This window comes from Syngnathoides biaculeatus, chromosome 10, assembly GCF_019802595.1.
Source record: "Syngnathoides biaculeatus isolate LvHL_M chromosome 10, ASM1980259v1, whole genome shotgun sequence".
Taxonomy (NCBI): Eukaryota; Metazoa; Chordata; class Actinopteri; order Syngnathiformes; family Syngnathidae; genus Syngnathoides; species Syngnathoides biaculeatus.
The window spans coordinates 36,155-56,764 of NC_084649.1; the positions used below are offsets into that span (position 1 = coordinate 36,155).

General features: G+C 43.8%; 1 protein-coding gene across 12 annotated transcripts in view; it reads left to right on the plus strand.

The window, feature by feature from the left end:
• The window catches only part of plekha6 (pleckstrin homology domain containing, family A member 6), a 94,209-nt gene that overhangs the window by 17,397 nt on the left and 56,202 nt on the right, over window positions 1-20,610 (plus strand). For 9 of the 12 annotated variants that reach the window (XM_061833243.1, XM_061833242.1, XM_061833241.1 and 6 more), the window contains exons 4-5: window positions 1,289-1,389; window positions 19,975-20,162. In XM_061833243.1, coding sequence (XP_061689227.1) covers window positions 1,289-1,389; window positions 19,975-20,162 — 289 coding nt within the window. Of the gene's footprint in view, window positions 1-1,288; window positions 1,390-18,707; window positions 19,141-19,974; window positions 20,163-20,610 lie in introns of those variants that run through there. The other 3 variants (XM_061833251.1, XM_061833245.1, XM_061833250.1) reach the window with 2 other exon arrangements.

The following is a 20,610-nucleotide window of genomic DNA, read 5'->3' on the forward strand; positions in this document are numbered from 1 at the left end:
CCTCAAACTTCTAAGGATAGGGGTTCAAATCCCAGCCCACCCTGTGTGGACTTTGTATATTCTTCCCGTGCCTGCATGTTTTTTTTTTTTTTTTTATCCAGGCACCCCCGTTTCCGCCCACATCCCAAAAAACCTGCATTGATTGGAGACTCTAAATAGCCCTTAGGTGTGATTGTGAGTGCGAGCAGTTGTTTTTTTCTATATGCATGCGATTGGCTGGCAACCCATTCTGGGTGAACCCCGTTTCCTGCCCGAAGATAGATGGGAGAGGCTCCCACAACTCTTGTTTAGATAAGCGGGTCAGAAAATGCATGGATCTTTATTATTGATGTATAAAGGGAAAAAAGGGCTTGAGGCAAAAGGCCACATTTCTCATCCAAGGGGATAAAGGGCTAATGCCGTAGCACCATTTAGGGTTTATCTGGGCACTTCCTGCACCTGTGTATCAAAGAAGACATTACCATGGCTTCATTTTATAATGCAGAGGGCAGTAATTGAGCTTGCTTTGGCAGACACAAGGAAGAAAAGGCTAGAGGTGTGTCTGCTGTCCCAATATCATGCATGTACTCACGTGTACATGACGCTGAATATGTGCGGAAGAGCACCAGGTACAGCTAGTTGGTACCCGAAATTCTTGCTGCACTAACTCACAAGGAATGATCATTATCTTGCGTAACCCTCCCAACAACACACACACACAGAGGAGGGATAAGTATATTGTATGATTGCACAAACCCTTCCCCCTCCTTTAGATCGCTCTCTCTCTCTCTCTCTCTCTCTCTCTCTCTCTCTCTCTCTCTCTCTCTCTCTCTCTCTCTCTCTCTCTCTCTCTCTGTCAATAACCACACAAACACACACTCGTCAGCAGCAGGACGTTAAGCCATGCAGAGATATATATTCACAGAATAAAAGGTAGGCGAAAACATAAAAAATATATGTCCACTTTTGAACCTCTTAAAAGAAACATTCTGACATTTATTATTCATTCAACATGAGTGGTTTTCTTCTGCAGTGGTCCTATTTATGACAACTCGATTCTGGTGTGTGGGAGCCATTATAAGCGCTTATCACAGAGCATATTTGATAGGATCGTAATGGGTACCTATTCTAGGAACCTGACGCCATGGGTAAAAGTCTATGTCCCGGGGGTCGAGCCAGTCCAATAACACAATCTTGCCCTGCCTTTTCAAAATCCTCAATGTTTCACTGCAGAATTCTAGTGTAGTTCTGATCCACTTCCTGTGACACTCATGGAGATGTTTTCTCACTATCGTTTTCCCCTTAACAGATGAGAAGGAGGACGCTGTGCTAGGGAGTTTGCCTCTGCTCAGTTTCCGGATTCGAGGAGTGCAGCCTTTGGATAACATCACCCGCAAATTTGCCTTTAAGGTCAGTAACATCCAAGTGCCAAGAGATTGACTAATTACAATTCCTTTTCAGGAATGTAACTTTTACAATATAAGGCCTTTTTTACAACACTTAACTGTGGACCAGTCCCAAAAATATACTTTGTATTCTTCTTATTAATATAACTACGCAGTATGTGCGAATATGCTCTGACAGTTTTTCCCACAGCATGTGATCCAAATCTTGGAAGGAAAAAAAAATCTGCATATATTGCACAAGAAGCATTTACTGAAGTCTAAACATTCTTGTTGGTTTCATCACTGCGGTTGAAAGAAACAAAATGATACGGTATGGCTGTGACTGACAAATAGATGCTGAGATGGCTGATTCATATGGTGTTTTTTATGGTTGGAAAATTCCCCTTTTGGAACCAGCTTTTGTGTTGAAACCTTGGTTTCAGAGTACAGGTGTTTTACAGTATCACATGACCTTGAATTATTATTAACACTTTCCAGCTGAGCCACCGTGCCACCCTTTTATTATTATTATTATTAGTATTAGTAGTAGAAGTATTAGTAGTATGGGGGTCTGGGGTTTCCAGCAGGGTCAAAATTATGTTTATTGTATTATGTTCTGCAACTTGATTTTTCTCGTACATATAGTCTTGATCCGCATTCCCCTATTCATTCATGCAGCTTTATGACAGTGTCCCAACTGGTTGGTTTTCCAACATTCTGTTGTTGTTGAACTTTCAAGCACAAAATTTGTATTTTACCAGTGTGGAGCAGCTGGAAAGTGTTGGCCCCACAGTTATGAGGACACGGTTTAATACCAGCCCTCCCTTTGTGGAGTTTGCATCTTCTCCCCATGCTTGTTTGGGTTTTCTCCAGGCACTCCGGTTTCCTCCCAAAAACATGCAACATTAATTGGACACTCTAAATTACTCCGATGTGTGATTGTGAGTGTGGCTGTTGTCTGTCTCTATGTGCCCTGCGATTGGCTGGCAACCAATTTGGGGTAGATCCTGCCTCCTGCCCATTGACAGCTAGGATAGGCTCCAGCACTCCTGCAAACTGTTGTGATGATAAGCGGCAAATAAAATGGATGGATGGATGCACAGTGTAGAATAACATCTGATAGAATAAGATCTGATCAGTAAAAATATGTTTTTCTCATCTTTTCTGTGTGAGAACTTTCATGTTGATGACTGATTTTTGTTATATGGATGCATGATCTCAAGAAACTCCAGCTGCTTCACGAATACGTTTATTAAAAGTATGAAAGCTTAAATAGTAATACTGTAGGACAATTTCAATCTCTCTGATGTTACACATCCCTTTAAAATAATATGCACTAATCCTAACCCCAGACCCATACTGTGTCGAGATTATGACAACATACCAAGCTGTGAAAAATCATAAACCATATCAAATCAAAAATCATAAAAAAAACATATCCAATAGGTTTGTGTGATGTGCTATTGCAGGGTTTCCACATACTTGCATGTTATTTGGTCATATTTAGGGGTGCAGATAAAAGATGCGCAGGTGCCCATGCACACTGAAAAGACTAAAAGTGCACCAGATTAATGTGTGGCAGTACGCATTGTGTACCAACTATTTTGCATTTGCATTTTTTGGAAGTGAAACCAAAGAGTGCACTCGAGTAGTGTTGTACTGTCAACAGCTCGTTCAAACGAACAAGTCTTTTGAGTAAAATTTATTGAAGTCATTCATTACTTTCTCAATTCAGTTGAGGCTATGACGTCCCTCAAAATGTGTTTTTACATGAAAAAAGTTTGGAGACAGCCTCCCTCGAGTACTGGGTCAAATCAGCTGATCGCAGGTTCCAAACTGTAAGCATTTGATATGATCCACGGGTTGTGGGTCTAGAAAAAAATTGAGAACCAGGCAACAACTTCTGGTGTTCCTTTAAGAATCATACCAAAATTGTTGGCCATAATATTGTCTTTTACTTTTAATGTATGAAATCCCCACATTTAGTGATCTAGGTAGTCAAGAAGATATAGATCTCCAAAACAGCATCAAAGCCACCCAATGTAATGCAAACATGAAAGTCAGAATCTCTGGGTAAAGGTTTACATAACTAGAAGTGTGAGTCTTGTTTCTCTGTCGGGATGTGGATGAAACACAATGTGACATGTCTTGCCAGCCATCTACATTTGTTGTATTGTCTTTACACTCACACTCTTTTCTTGATACAGGTACAATCACTCTTTGTCATTATGATTTTCCATAACTTTTCAAGACATTCTGTTCTTTTTGTTGTTTCTTTCTTTGCATATCCACCATGGGACAAAGTCCAGGTCCTGGAGTCATTGTGTACACACACACACACACACAGACACACATGCACACGTGCACACGCACGCATGCACCTACACACACGCTTATTTGTACACTTGCACCTGGGTCTGCTATGGCAAATACAATGAGCTTTGACTGGCTGCCATGGAGTTCATTTCATCGATATTTCAGATTGGACACTTAGTACTATTTACTGTCTCATCTCACTGTATAGTGCAGTTAATATTAACAGGGATGAATTCTGTTTGATGCACAGTTTTACAATTCTTTCAACTTTAATGGCATATGTCACACACAAAAAAAAATCAATGGATCAAAGACTTGTTGGAATGGGTTTTAGATCTCAGGAAAAAAAAAGTAAACATAGATATGATAGGGTATTTGAATTTGTGCACGTCTAAATTAAGGTAAGCAAAGCTGACTGTGACAGTGACATCTTACAGGTCATCTAACTTTAACCAAACAGATACAGTGGATCATCACGATTCTCAGGGATTCAGGACCAACATGAACCATGAATAACTCACGAAGAATACACACACATGACTTAAAAATGTATAGAGTTACATAAATTATTTTAACCCATAAATATATGTAAAACTATTTTTCCAGAAATTAATATAATTTCAAATTCATGTCACAACATCATCTTTAAAATAAATGTCTCATCGATTATGTACCACATATGAATTTCAGACAGTGAATTGTACCCAGTTGAATCTCAGGAGACTGAAAATATTGCATTTGAATTTTCAAGGTTGAATTTTTTTATATGGCAAATTTATTAATATTATAAAGTTAAACTGAAGTACAAGCTATTGAAATTGTGATCACTTTCACAATTTTACAACATCAAATTTTCAGTGGCATTTTTAATTCAAATCCTAGTGGCACATATTTCTATACATACTATATTTATTTATTTAGAGAATGTTTGCTGGAAATAACATTTGTTCGAGTTTACTATACGTCATCTAGCTCGTGTTACACGCTATTAAACTGTCTTTGTACTTCTATTTTGTTATTGTTTTGACTTCTATTGTATTGTGTGTGATTGAATTGTCTTAAACGCAATCCGAGTGCTTTGTTATATTTTGCTTGTTTGACCAAGGGAATTTATTCTAAATTATCATGTAACATATACCATAAACTGTGGGACAAATTTGTCCCCCCCAACGATTATTTTTTTAATACCTCTATACACACCTACCTGTCATTTGGAACACACAAAGCTCTTGTCATGATCCTGCCGGTCCAGCCCTGACTGTGCGGGTGCCCGCGTGGTCGCGCTGATTGGGAGGTGCACACCTGCGGCTCATGGTGGCTGATTGGCCCCGGTGTATATAGGACCATGGGGACGAGTGGTCCGGCGCCAGATCGTTGCAATTCATGCCCCATTCCAGCACTCCCGTATCTCTGATCGTTTTCCGGTGTGTACCGAGCTCCGCCTGTTCTCTGACCGACCCCGTAAGCCTGACTCATTTGATATTCCTGCCTGCTTTGATCACTCTCCCGTGTACCGACTCTTGCCTGCCCGCGGACCTCCTCTCCATGCGACGTCCTGACTACTGCTGCTGCACCTGACTGCCTGTCCGATCCCCAACCTTGGAATAATAAACGTTTTTCCCGAATTACATCTGCGTCTCCCGACTCCTGTATTTGGGTCCTACCTCTGTCTCGATGGGTCGTGACAGGACGATCTGGCCAAAACAGGACCAGCAGGAGAGACCCGGCGTCACCGGGACCGACGCAAGGTAGACCGCCTGCCGGAGGACCAAGCCTGTCCGATCAAGGTAGGCTCCATGACGTCCTCTGCTTCTGCGTCACAACGCTCCGCCGGCGAGCTATGAATACGTCCCGACCATGACCCGTCCAGCACCTCATATTCTTTAGGACTCTGATTTTTCAGTCTATGAGGAGGACCTTGATTTGTATGACCGGCTGTCTGACTACGACTCAGATTATTTCGATTATGAATTTCTTCGCCCGATCGTTAATCTCAGTCAGTTTGTTTCACCTCCCTGCGTCTCCAGCTCCCGAATGTCTTCGCCCAGGAGGTCCGAGTTCCCCAATCCGTTTTTGGGAATCCGCCTGGCCATCTACCCAGGACCTCCATGTGGTGGCCAGAGGAGACTCCCAGGCTGGGCGCTCCCTTGTGCCTCCCGCTGCGCGGCAACAAAGTAGCTGTCCTCGTCCACCCACTCCTCAACGGTTAAACCGGCAGACCCGCAGCTGGTGGCGAAGCTTCCAGCCTAGAGCGAGGAGGGGCCGCTAAATCACGAGGTGTTCTACCGTGAAATGCGGGCGGAGATAGAGTTGCATTGCACCGAACTGGTGGTCCTCACAGCCCAGGTCCAGCAAGGATTAGGGAACCAGCCGAGTTATGCTGACGTCGCAGTAGCAACAGACCCGCTCCCAAGCAAGGCTCATGTCACTGTCGCAACGGATGCGCTCCCGAGACAGACCCACGTTGCGGTTTCAATGGACTCATTGCTGATTTATGATCACACGGCAGTGGCAACTGATCCGCTCCCGAGGCACGCCGCCGTTGCGGTTTCAACTGACTCTTTGCCTCCTCTCATTCACGCTGCAGTGGAAACTGATCCGCTACCAAGCCAATCGCACGTTGCAGTGGGAACGGATCCACTACCTCGCCACGCCCACTTCGCAGTTTTGGCTGTTTCACTGCAGGCTCATGCAGTGGTGGCCACTGATCCACTGCCGAGCAGAGCTCACGTGGCAGTGGAGGCCGATCCACCGACACCTCATGTTGCTGTCCAGGAAGTGGCAACGTCTCTGCAGCTGCTTCTCGTCTGTTTCCAGGAGTACCGGTGGCGACCGGTCTGCGGCCGCTCCACGCTCCTGCTTCGTCGGCGACCAGTCCGCGGTCACCCCCCGCTCCTGCTTCGACGGCGACTGGCACGCCCTCACGTTCCCGTCCAGGAGGTGGTGATGGCTCGGCCGCCCCCTCACGTTCCCATCCAGGAGGTGGTGATGGCTCGGCCGCCGCCTCATGTTCCCGTCCAGGAGGTGGTGATGGCGCCGCCGCCGCCTCACGTTCCCCTCCAGCAGACGGTGGCGAGGGTTCCCCAGCTGCCTCACGTTTCTGTCCAGCAGACGGTGGCGAGGGTACCCCAGCCGCTTCACGTTTCTGTCCAGCAGATGGCGGCGAGGGTTCCCCAGCCGCCTGACGTTACTGTCCAGCAGTTAGCGGTGAGGGTTCCCCAACCGCCTCACGTTACTGTCCAGCAGGTGGCGGCGAGGGTTCCCCAGCCACCTCACGTTCCTGTCCAGAAGTACCGGCGGGTACTAGCCCGCAGCCGGTCAACGCTCCTGCTTCGTCGGGGACCAGCCCCCGGTCGCCCGGCGTTCCTGCTTCGTCGGCGACCGGTCCATGGTTGGCCCCTGTTCCTGGTTCCTCGGCGACTGGCACACGGTCGTTCCACGCCCCTGTCTCGACGGCAACAGAGGATGGCGACGGCTCATTGGCATCCTCACGTTCCTGTCCAGCAGACGGCGATGGAACCACAGTCGTCTTCGTTCCAGTCCTGGCGGCGACCGGTCCGCGGCCGTCCCACGCCCCTGTCTCGACGGCGACAGGAGGTGGGGAGTTCTGATGGGCCAACCCGGAACTGGAAAGGCTTCGGGATGGCTGGGATGGTGATGCTGGCGGTCATAGCTTTGGTCCTTTTCTCCGTCATCCTCTTCGCTCCTGATGGCTACCATCCGTTTCATGACCTGGCCTCATTGGTGACCAGTCCACAGCTGCCTCCTAGCCAAGCCTCGGCGGCGACCAATCCCAGGTCGTCTCACAACCACGGCGAGGTCCTCATCCGGAGCAGTTGCATGCCTTGGTCTGGTTCCTGCTTCGCTGTTGGGTTCCTCATCGGGGCCGTCCACCCAAATCGCCCCATGGGGATCCTGGTGCTTGGCGTCTGGGTCGTCCTCCTGACCTGTCCACCTGGACGCCTCGTGTTTGGTGGCCTGGATGGCCACCAGAATGGAGTTGGGGTGGGGTGGGGTTGGGTGCCCACCTCCGGACACCCTTCCACCCGCCCCTGGATGTGTTAATTCTTGTCTCTGTGTTTCTTTCATTTAGGCACATCTGGGAACCGTGCCTTAGAGGGGGGGGTACTGTCATGATCCTGCCGGTCCAGCCCTGGCTGTCCGGGTGCCTGCTTAGTCGCGCTGATTGGGAGGCGCACACCTGCGCCTCATGCTGGCTGATTGGACCCAGTGTATATGGGACGTTGAGGTCGACTGGTCCAGCGCCGATCGTTGCAATTCATGCCCTGTTCCAGCACTCCCGTATTTCTGATCGTTTTCCTGTGTGTACCGACCTCCGCCTGTTCTCCGACCGACCCCGTAAGCTTGACTCCTTTGATATTCCTGCCTGCTTTGATTGATCTCCCGTGTACTGACTCATGCCTGCCCACGGACCTGCTCTCCACGCCCGACGTCCTGACTACCGCTGCTGCACCTGACTGCCTGCCCGATCCCCAACTTTGGAATAATAAACGTTTTTTGCATTTGGCTTCTAACGCCATCTCGATGGGTCATGACAGCTCTTGTCCTTTGCATCTGTGCAATCCATTTTTCATTTCAATTTTTCTTTTCGGAAACGTGTGAAGTGTGAATCCATCCTCCCAAGTGTTCAAGCAAAATCCAGCAATACAACGAGTTGGCATTTTGGCTAACACACAGAAAAAAACGATTTCTTACTGGTACAATAGGTATAAACACTCAAACCCGCTACTGCAAAAAACATCACTTCCTGGTTCTTCTTTAACACAAAATCCCAGAGTGACTTTTCATGGCGGGAGATGAAAAAAATCAATATACAGCAACATTCTGACGTGCTGTGAACAAACGGATGACTCCATTCTGGCTGTTTTTTTTGTTAACAATATACTAAATTTCATGTTTTAGGTGGTTCAACAATGACAGACATGATTTGACATGTGCAGCACAGAAAAAGAGTGGCAAGCGCTGTTGCCAGCAAGAATATTTCACTGTTATTCCTATAGTACATAGAGTTCCATATACTCTCCTGCTTATGTTGGTATTATCCTCTTAGTCATGCTGACTTCTGCATTTGAATAACTGAAAAACTCTTCGTTGAATTTGTGAATTTGAAGAGATTGGTCACCTGTATTTATGTGACTCATGATGGTGAAGCAAACGTGAATGACTCAGTAATATTATACATTTACAATAAATTAGAGAAGGCATTGACAGAAAAATGTTCATCGGATTGGACACCAATAAAGAAACAAAATCTATCTGGTGGATTTTGAAAGGGGCAAATAACAAAGCCCATCATCTATCAAATGATGTAGGAAAGGATTCAGCTGTTGTTTTTAAATAAAAAGTAACAAATAAAGTAACAAAGTAGCAATCGACATTATCCATAAATTTAATCTGAAGTCTGGGTTCATATCACATACTTTATAGTAAATCATGTCCAACAGTATTTCCACAGGTGTGTGACTTCGGCACTCAGAGTTGTGTTATTTCTGCCGTTGTATTACAGCGTTTTCAAAACCTGTTGTACCTGGAACTTTACAACCTGACTGAGGTGTGTCCATAGCCAGAGGACATTTTGTAAGCAGAAAACATCAATGTGTCTGTCTGAAAGCCTTACAGTTCTTCAGGAGGATATTTTATGGAAAAAAAAAAAAAAAACCTTTGTAATTGTATACAAATAGTTGGGTCTGGCGTGCCTGCCACCTATTATATGTAAAATTACACAATCAAGTAAATCTTACATGAGCTTCCTATTTGTTAAAATGTCTGTAAGCAAGACATCTGGAAATGAACCGTTCTGAATGTTGCTAATTAATGACATTGCCTCCAATACAATGTACTGTATGTGTGAGTGTGAGTACGTATCTCTGTGTGTCTGACTCATATTCCTCCATCATACTATTAAACCCACGGGTGTGTTTGTGTGATTTGTGTGGGCAGTGCTGTCGTGCCTCACCCTCACAGCCTACAGTTCAGTAGAAGTGTCAGCCTGTAGAAAAAAAGTAGTCACACCTTTGTTTTTAGGATTTCCCCCCCCCATCAACTGTGATTGGTGACAAAAAAAAAATCAGCTGGGATATGCTTCAGCCCACCAGTGACCCAAATGAGAATGTATTTTTATCTTTTGTCAGAGCCCTTCTATAAAAGAAAATAAACCAAAAGCACTTGCTAAGGTTCATCTACATTGATCATTAAATCTCCCTGGATGCTGCTATGTTACAGAATATATAGCAATATGCTATTATGTGTTTTATTATACTTATTTGAAAAGAGATGTAAAATGGTGTGATCTCGAGATGCAGATTCATATTTTTCAGATGCATTTGTATTCATGGCGGCACGTAATGCTTTTACCCGGAGTGGGTGGTTAAACTCCAGTTCACAAACTTGTCTTTCTGAACGATGGTCTTGGATGATGCTCACAATGCCTTCTCAAAACACATCAAACATCTGTCCATCCAGCCATCCATTTTCTGGAATATTTATCCTCATAAGTGTCACAGGACTGGTGGAGCCTATTCCAGCTATCTTCGGGCAGGAGGGAGTGTGGACCCTGAACTCTTTGCAAGGTAATCACAGGGCACTTACAGCAGAATTAATACATCTTTCTGGAATGTGGGAGGAAACCAAAGTGCCCGGAAAACCCACGTAGGTTTGACACAGGCAGGGCCAGGAATTGAACCCCAGTCTTCAGAAGTGTCAGACAGGTGCTCTAACCACTTGCTTCACTGTTTCACTACAGCAAACATTTATTCATAATAACAACAAATGTTAAAGAGCTACTGTCACGAAATGGATGGTTTTTAGTATGTTATTAATGAAAAAAAAGTCAGCCAATATGGGCCCATGCGTTTTTCACCACAAAACATGATTTTGACGTGTACAACTTTTTGTAACTCCCGCCATGAAAATCCTCGGAGGGATTTGTTTTTGAGAAGAAGCAGGAAGTGATGTAAAGGACAGTGGCGCCCCCAAGTGGACTTATTTGTTTCCATTAGTTTTACCTCCGGGAAGGTAGCTCGTTGTTCCTTCGTGTTAGCCAAAATGCAGTCTCATTGCATTGCTGGACATTGCTTGAACACTCGGGAGAATGGAATTATCCTTCATAAGTTTGCAAGAGACCCTGTTCATTGTGAAAAATGGATTGCACGGGTGCAGAGGACGACAGCTTCATGGGTTCCAAATAACAGGTAGGTGTGTATACATCTACTAAAAAAAATAATAGTTTGGGGCGGACCACGTAATCGGTCTCTCATAACATAACAAAAGATCCGCATACGAAATATGTCAATGTGCACGTCGGACGGTGTCGGGCTGCTGCGCAGACGGTGGCGAATCTGAAGAAGCCAGCCAAGAATGCCTCACTCAGCTGCGTGCGCACAGTAATATGCCCCAGCTTGACAGTGTTCATTGAGTACTGTGGTGGCTATGAACATCCCCCTAAAAGCAACACGGCTCGGCTCCATTATATGCCACCACAGCGCCGAAAATCCACGTTCGGCGGTCACGGTTTGTGCGAAGGCTGCGCGTCGGGCTTTGCGAACGGTGGCGGCTCTGAAGAACCTAGCCAAGAATGCGTCACTCAGCCGCGTGCGCAAACTCACCCGCCCCGGCTCGACTGTGTTGTTCATCGCGTACTGCGGCATCTATGAACAACCCTCAAAAGCAGCACCGCTCGGCTCCGTCATAATCCACACCGCTGCGATGAGCCGCGATGATTACCATGCTTCTTTGTGGGTACAGTGTTCTTTTGATGATTAGCAGTGTTGTGTTTGGACCAAAGATTGCAATTATGGCCCAAAAGTTCAACATTGATTTCATAACAGCATATTTTATTTTGGCAACATTTTTAAACCAACATTAAACATTGGCCCATAAAGTAAGTTTGACACAAACAAAACACCAAAAGAATAGTTTCCCCATAGTGCAGCATCTTGCTTTCGAGGTGTTTTTATTCAGCTGGAACTGGGACCTTAGTCAAGTTGAATGGAACTATGAAGAGTTCCAAATACCAGTCACTTTTCACGCAATACAATTTCAGAAAGACCTATTAGAGCAGCTTCAACAGCAGCAACTTCATTTGGGGTGAATCAGACACACCTTATGGAGTCAAGAGATTCAGTTTTGAAGTAAGAATGTGAAGCATTGATGGTGTAGTGGTAGACTTTCCTGGCTTTGCTGCGGGCACTGTGGATTCAGTTCCCACTCAGTGAATGTCTGAATGTGAGTGAGAAAGGTTGTCCATGTCCCCGCTGACTTATTGGTGGCTATTTGAGGGTGAAGTCTGCCTTTTGGCCAAAGTCAGGGGGATAGGGTCTGGTGCTCCGCAATCCAAACCAGGATAGATGTTAGATGGTGTTAAAAATGGAGGGAGTTTGAATGTGACTGGTTCATTCGCAACACAGCCACATCCCCAGTTGTGATAAGAGTCTGTGAACACCTGTGTAACCACATTACCTCAGTTCATATTTTCTATCTGAACATTTTTTAAAAAGGAATAGAGTTCTACTGATTATAGGTAACTTTACTTGTGGAAAGTGTTATAAAATCGTGGTTCATTTTTTTATTTGATTACAGAAACGCATTCAAACAGGATTTTGTAGTCATTTTACAATCACGACACGCTTTCATGGTCTTCACTCGAAGAATGTCACTGACACTGAACAAAAGTATTTCATGTCAACATAAGAGTAGCAAAACTTGTGAATTGAAAATATCCAATCATCCATTATCTGAGCTACTTCTCCTCAGAAGTTCTGAGAACTGGGGTTCAAATCCCAGCCCCATCTGTGTGGAGTTTGCATGTTCTCCCCCTACCTGTGACCCCCCCCCCCCACACACACACACACATCCCAATAACAGGTAAGGAAAGCATATTTATTTGTAAAACACATTTCTTACACTCAATGTGCAAAGCATAATTAAATGCATTTTAAAACTATATATAAATATATATATATATATTGTCAGGTTCATCACGTAACCGCTGGACTCATTTGCAACAGGGTTTGAGATATCAGGGACAGAAGAGGTCTTCAATTGGCTAATGAGGAGGATGGGTTCAGCTGACCAGCTGCACCTCCGAACCATGTTCTGAGTCAGCCTCACCGTTGTGCCTCTTTTTATGGCTTTCTGAGGTCAAAATGTTACAAGGTTACAAATTCACAAAGTAAAAATGGTGAAGCAGATGGCAACACCAACAAAAACAGTAAAGTAAACATTTCTTCAAAACTTCAGCAGTGTCCTGATAAACCTGCTAGAGATTAGCAGGGCATCTGATTTCATCCATTCCGTCCATTTTTCCTCACGAGGGCCGTGGGGAGTGCTGGAGCCTATCCCAGCTGTCAACAGGCAGGAGGCAGGGTATACCCTGAACTGGTTGCCAGCCAATCGCAGGGCACATGGAAACAGACTAAAGTCGCACTCACACTCACTCTTCAATGAATGCATGTTTTGGGGATGTGGGAGGAAACCGGTGTGCCTGGAGAAAAAAACCCATGCATGCACAGGAGAAATACAAACTCCACATGTAGAAGCCGAGATTTGAAGCACGGTCCTCAGAACTGTGAAGCCAACACTCTATAGCTGCACCACCATACCTTCCATTGATTTAAATTAAGGTAGCTGTCAAATACTTCACTGGTCACTGTGGGCAGTTACATTTCCCCATTTTTTTTTATATATGGCCAGAGAGATTTTTTTTTGTTCTCCTTGATGAATACACTCATCACTTAGAAAACGTTCCTAACCCCTGCTTTAGAAGATGTGGCATATTTCTTTCGCCATACCTTTGGATGAACCTTCCTCCTTCAAGATGTTTTATCTCACTTGCAAGCTGTGGCCCCGTACTAAGGCTGAGCAACAGTTAAACTTGAACAATTCTGGTTTCGATTCTTTAGTCTCATGTTCATCATTTGATCTGAAACCCAAATGTATTGTGTGTACAACAAAGGAATTGACGTTGCTGTTCCAACAATTCAGGAGGGGACAAAAAGAAATATATATATATATATAGTGTGAAGAAAATAACAATATAAACACCCTGCGATATTGCAAGTTCTCCCACTTAGAAATCATGGAGGCATCTGAAATTTTCATTGGAGGTGCATGTCCACTGTGAGAGAAATAATCTAGTAAGAAAAATGCAGAAATCACAATGTATGATTTTTTACTGATTTATTTGTGTGATACAGCTGCAAATAAGTATTTGAACACCTGTCTATAAGATAGAATTCTGACCCTGAAAGACCTGTTAGTCCGCCTTTAAAAGTCCACCTCCACTCCATGTATTATCCTGAATTTGTGTGAGGTCATTAGCTGCATAAAAACACCTGTCCACCCCATTCAATCAGTAAGACTCAAACTTGTAACATGGCCAAGACCAAAGAGCTGTCTAAAGACATCAGATGACAAAATTGTACAACTCCACACGGAAATTGCCAACCAGCTTGGTGAAAAAAGGTCCACTGTTGGAGCAATCATTAGAAAATGGATGAAGCTAAACATGACGGTCAATCTCAATCAGAGTGTAGCCCCATGCAAGATATCACCTTGCGGGATCTCAATGATCCTTGGAAAGGTGAGGAATCAGCCCAGGACGACACGACAGGACTTGGTCAATCACCTGAAAAGAGCACGGACCACCATTTCCAAGGTGACTGTTGATAATACACTAAGATGTCATGGTTTGAAATCATGCATGGCACTGAAGGTTCCCCTGCTTAAACCAGCACATGCCTGTATTAAGTTTGCCAATGACCATTTGGATGATACAAAGGAGTCATGGGGGAAAGGTTTGTGGTCAGATGAGAACAAAATGAAACTTTTTGGTCATAATTCCATTAACAGTGTTTGGAGCACCATCCCTACTGTGAAGCATGGGGGTGGTAGCATCATGCTTTTCTGCTGACTAATTTGGACTCGGCAAAGTAGCTCTTGGCATGCTTTCTTCCTGCTGACCCCCACACGATATTTTGATGCAAACATAGAATGGCGCGTGTCAAAATGGCCCTCGGTATTTGAGAATTTCATGGTTGCAATTTTTCATTATAATTTAGACACACAGCAGAACCTTCTCTCCCAACCAAGGCAAATTCCTGTGTCCATTCTTGCCGAAAACTACAGTACTCATCTTTTGTTCTTTGAGCGATCTTTGTCAAAAGTGTTTCCACAATTAGTTGTTCCGACAGATCTGTGTTTGACCCATCTACACCTGCGTATATCGACTGCTAATATACAATGCACAGACCCGGACAGCAAACTATGGCTACCCAAATAGGACAAAGTGTCACTGCCACATTTGCGTTTCCTACGCGACAGAAATGACATGAACAGTATGTTGTTATGAGGGCTCTGTGAGCCCTATGCAACCATCAAAAGAGCCAGATATGGCTCGCGAGCCATAGGTTCAGGACCCCTGTTCTAAAGAGTAACGCTTCGTCCTTACCTCCCTCCCTATCCATCACACCACAACCAAAAACATAAAGGATGCATATTTAAATTTTACAATTATGTTTCCCATCTATATCCATTTATCCATTATATGAGCCACTTAGGATCAAAGGAGTGCTGGAGTCTATCCCAGGGGTATACCCTGAACTGGCTGCCAGACAAACGCAGGGCACATGGAGACAGACGACAGTCGCACTCAGAATCACACCTATAGGCAATTTCGAGTCTCCAATAAATGCCTGTTTTTAGGGATATGGGAGGAAACCCGAGTACTCAGAGAAAATCCACACAGGAGGAGAACATACAAACTCCACACAGACGGAATTGAACCCCTGTCCGCAGAACTGTGAGGCCAACGCTCTACAGCTGCACTACCGTGCCACCGTTTACAAAGAATATGGAATTTTTATTGTTTAAAATCAGGGTGGATATGTTTTTACATAAACAGGAATTAAAATGAGAATTTACTGCATTTGGAGGTTGGCAACATATGAAAGTAATTTACATTATTTCCCAAGGTAAAAAATGTTTTGGAGATTGAACCATTCGAATTTTGAACACTTCACACAACAAATAATTTTTGAATTTTGAGGTTCCACTGGATATAAGAAATTGTAATAATGCAGATTATTTTACATATGCAGAAAAATTGTTAAAAAGACAGGTCTTTGGCAACTGCTAAATTCTTACCAGATCCTGTCGTTTAGGGTTTATTATTCAGTTTATATGGTGGAAAGATAGAGATCGCACCTCACTCTTCCATCACCTGATGGTCTCTGGGTTCGACTGCATTCAACTGCATTTTTTCCCATTTTGTCTGAAAATGTATTTATTTGTGTGATACAGCTGCAAAAAAGTATTTCAACACCTGTCTATGAGCTTGAATTTTGACCCTCAAGACCTGTTAGTCTGCCTTTAAAAGTCCACCTCCAGTCCATGTATTATCCTGAATCAGATGCACCTGTGTGAAGTCGTTAGCTGCATCAAGGCATCTGTCCACCCTATACAATCAGTAAGACTCAAACTTGTAACATGGCCAAGACCAAAGAGCTGTCCAAAGACACCGGAGACTAAATTGTACAACTCCACATGGCTGGAAAGCGCTACAGAGAGATTGCCGAGCAGCTTAGTAATAAAAAGGTCCACTGTTGGAGAAATCATTAGAAAATGGAAGAAGCTAAACATGACGGTCAGTCTGAATCGCAGTGGAGCCCCATGCAAGATATCACCTTGTGGGGTCTCAATTATCCTTAGAGGAATCAGCCAAGGACTACACAACAGGACTTGATCAATGACCTGAAAAGAGTTAGGACCACCGTTTCCAAGGTTCCAAGGTTGGTAATACACTAAGTTGTCATGGTTTGAAATCATGTATGCCACGGAAGGTTCCCGTGCTTAAACCAGCACATGTCAAGGCCCCCCTTAAGTTTGCCAATGACCATTTGGATGATACAGAGGAGTCAAGGGAGAAGGTTTTGTGGTCAGATGAAACCAAAATGGAACTTTTTGGTCATAATTCCACGAACCATGTTTGGAGGAAGATGAATGATGAGTTCCATCTCAAGAACACCATCCCAACTGTGAAGCATGGGGTTGGTAGCATCATGCTTTGGGGGTGTTTTTCTGCACATGGGACAGGACGACTGCACTGTATTAAGGAGAGGATGACCGCAGCCATGTTTTGTGAGATTTTCAGGAACAACCTCAGTCAGAGCATTAAAGATGGGCAGTGGTTGGTCTTTCAACATGACAATGACCCGAAGCACACAGCCAGGAAAACCAAGGAGTGACTCCATAAGAAGTATATCAACGTTTTGGCGTGGCCTAGCCAGTCTCCCGACCTAAACCCATTAGAAAAGGACCTGAAACTCCGTGTTTCTCAGCAACAGCCCAGAAACCTGTCTGATCGAGATAAAATTTGTGTGGAGGAGTGGGCCAAAATCCCGCCTACAGTGTATGCAAACCTGGTGAACAACTACATGAAATGTTTGACTTCTATAATTGCAAACAAAGGCTACTGTACCAAATATTAACAGTGGTTTTCTCAGGTGTTCAAATACTTATTTGCAGCTGTATCACACAAATAAACCGTTAAAAAAATCATACATTGTGATTTCTGGATTTTTCTTCGGAGTGCTATTTCCCATTTTTAACAACAAAGGTGATGTTCAGAGCTGTGGGAATTATAGAAGAATAAGGTTGATGAGCCACACAATGAAATTATGGGAAAGAGTAGTGGAGGCTAGACTCAGGACAGAAGTATCTGCGAGCAACAGTATGGTTTCATGCCGAGAAAGAGTACCACAGATGCATTATTTGTCTTGAGGATGCTAGTGGAAAAGTACAGAGAAGGTCAGAAGGAGTTCAATTGTGTCTTTGCGGATCTAGAGAAAGGCTATGACAGAGTACCAAGACAGGAACTGTGGTACTGCATGCATAAGTCTGGTGTGGCAGAGAAATGTGTTAGAAGAGGACAGGACATGTATGATGGCAGAAGAACAATGATAAGGTGTGTCATAGGTGAAGAAGAAATTGAAGGTGGAGTTGGGACTGCATCCTGTTTGCAGTGGAAATGAATAGGCTGACAGATGAGGTTAGACTGGAATCCCCTTGGACCATGGTCTTTGCAGATCATATCATGATATGCAGTGAAATGAAGGAACAGGTGGAGGAACAATTAGAAAGATGGAGGCATGCACTGAAAAGGAGAGGAATGAAGATTAGCCCAAGTAAAACAGAGTATGTGCGTAAATGAGAGGAATCGGGGGGTGAGGCTACAGGGAGAAGCGAAAGCAAAGGTAGACGACTTCAAATACTTGGGGTCAACAATCCAGAGCAATGGTTAGTGTGGTAAGGAGGTGAATAAACATCTCCAAGCAGGTTGGAACAGGTGCCGGAAGGTGTCTGGTGGGTTATGTGACAGAAGAGTCTCTGCTCGGATGGGAAAAGTTTATAAAACAGTGAGGAAGCCAGCCATAATGTACAGATTAGAGACTCTGGAAGAGACAAAAGGAAGCCGAACAGGAGGTGGCAGAAGTGAAGATGTTGATGTTCTCTCTTGGAGTGAACAGGATGGATAAGACTACATATGAGCTCATTAGAGGGTTTTGGAGACGAGGTTGGAGAGAGCAGACTTCGATGGTTTGGACATTTCCAGAGGCGAGAGAGTGATTATATTAGTAGAAGGGTGCTGAGGATGGGGCGGCCAGTTAAAAGAGCGAGAGGAAGTCCAAAGAGAAGGTTGATGGATGGTTTGAGGGTGGACATGAGGGCAGTGGTGTTAGAGAGGAAGATGCAGGAGATGGGTTTACATGGAATAAAATGAGATTACATGGAACAAGATAAGATTACATGGAATAGAATGACAGAAAAAGAAGATATATATATATAATATATATATATATAATATATATATATATATAATATATATATATATATAATATCTCCATCCATTTTCTTCGCGGCTTATCCTCACAAGAGTCACGGGGCAGCTGTCAACGAGCAGGAGGTGGGGTACACCCTGAATTGGTTGCCATCCAATCGCAGTAGTTGTGTAAGAGCTACAGACTGCATTAACATGGAGTTATACAGTGTATATATATATATATATATATATATATATATATATAGCATTACGTACAGAGAAATTGATTTGCGCATTTTCTCATGCTACGTCTCTGGTTCGTTCATATCCTATATATCCTCTATGGTGGTAATAGTAAAAATTACTAGGATTTATCCTTTGTTGCTCATGTATTTTGCAATCTTTTTTTCATTATAAATTGAAAAAACTGTTTCAATTTTTCTACTGTTCACACACGTGCACACTACAATTTTTTTTTTTCATTCAAGACTCAACATGACCTTTGTAATCCCAGCCTGTAACCATGACCCCTCCTTGTCTTTTTTTCCTTCCACATTGTATTTACCCACATCCCTGAGCTCTCCTGGCCTTCACTCCTTGTTTCCTGTTTGGGTATGAAGTAAAGTAGGTACGCGTACACGAATGCTTATCACACTAAAGATTCTTAATGCAAATGTGCATGTCTATTTTCATTGTCATGCATGTTCCTATTCCTATTCATCCATGTTTAGTGTTGGCAATAATAACACTGCAGGAGTAACATGACCTGACTCAGGGTTTTTGCTAATCATACAACTAAAGTATGTCAAAGTTTCACTTTAACCAAACTTTGACATAAGAATAAAATAATATTCCAATTGTTTGTAATATATATATATATATATATATATATATATATATATAAATATTTGCACCATGATGTTCACAGATGATATTTTGATATGCAGTAAAAGCAGGGAGCAGGTGGAGGAACAAAAACGAGAGAGTGAGTATTTTGGTAGAAGGGTGCTGAGGATGGAGCTGGCAGGCAAATGAGTGACAGGAAGACCAAAGAAAAGGTTGATGGATGTTGTGAGGAAGACATGAGGACAGTCGGTGTCAGAGAGGAAGATGTACGAGATGGGCTTAGATGGGAAAAGATGACATGCTGTGGTGACCCCTAACGGGACAAGTTGAAAGGAAAAGAAGAAGAAATAAAATAGCAAAACTTTTTTCAAGCAGTTGGTCTAATGTTTAAAAATACTTGTTTTATCACATCGCTATATCGCAAATTTTGGCAGCTTTATGTACATGAAATATGACTTACACAAAGGCAGAGGAATTTTTGCAAATGAACAAGCATCTCCCTTGCATGAAGAGATGTATATATTATAAAATGACTGATGTAAAAGACATTGAGTGTTCAAGTGTTCTAAGTTTTTTTGTTTTTATTTGTTCTTGTTCTGTCTACATCTCCAGGTGTGGTTAGAAGAGGCTGAGGAACAGCAAGAGAATGGGGAGTTGAAAGCTCCTGTTGTGTTTTGCGTACAGGCGGAACATGCTGGAACCAGAACATATTATTTCAGTACAGACAGCTATGAAGAGCAAAAGGAGTGGATCACAGCCATGAGTGAGGCTGCAGAGGTCAACGTTAATCCATCAGAGAGGTGTTGTACCTGCACATAAACAGAACCCTTCATTCATTCATGCACCTTCTACCCCTTATCCAAAATCGTCTCTTGGGAGCAGTAACTTTGACAGGGACGCCCAGACTTCACTTTTCCCAGCGACTTCATCCAGCTTTACTGAAGAGATCCCGGGGTGTTCCCAGGCCAGTTGAAAGACATAGTCTCTCCAGGGTGTACTGGGTCGTCTCCTGGGTCTCCTTATGTTGGAACATGCCTGGAACACTTCACAAAGGAGGCATCTGGGAGGCATCTGAATCAGATGCCACAGTCTACTCATCTAGCTCCTCTCAATGTGGAGAAGCAGCGGCTTGAATATGAGCCCCTTCCATATTAACGAGCTTCTCACCCTATCTCTAAGGGACAGCCTGTAGACACCCATCATTTTTGCTGCTTTTATCTGGGATCTTGTTCTTTATGGCATAACCCA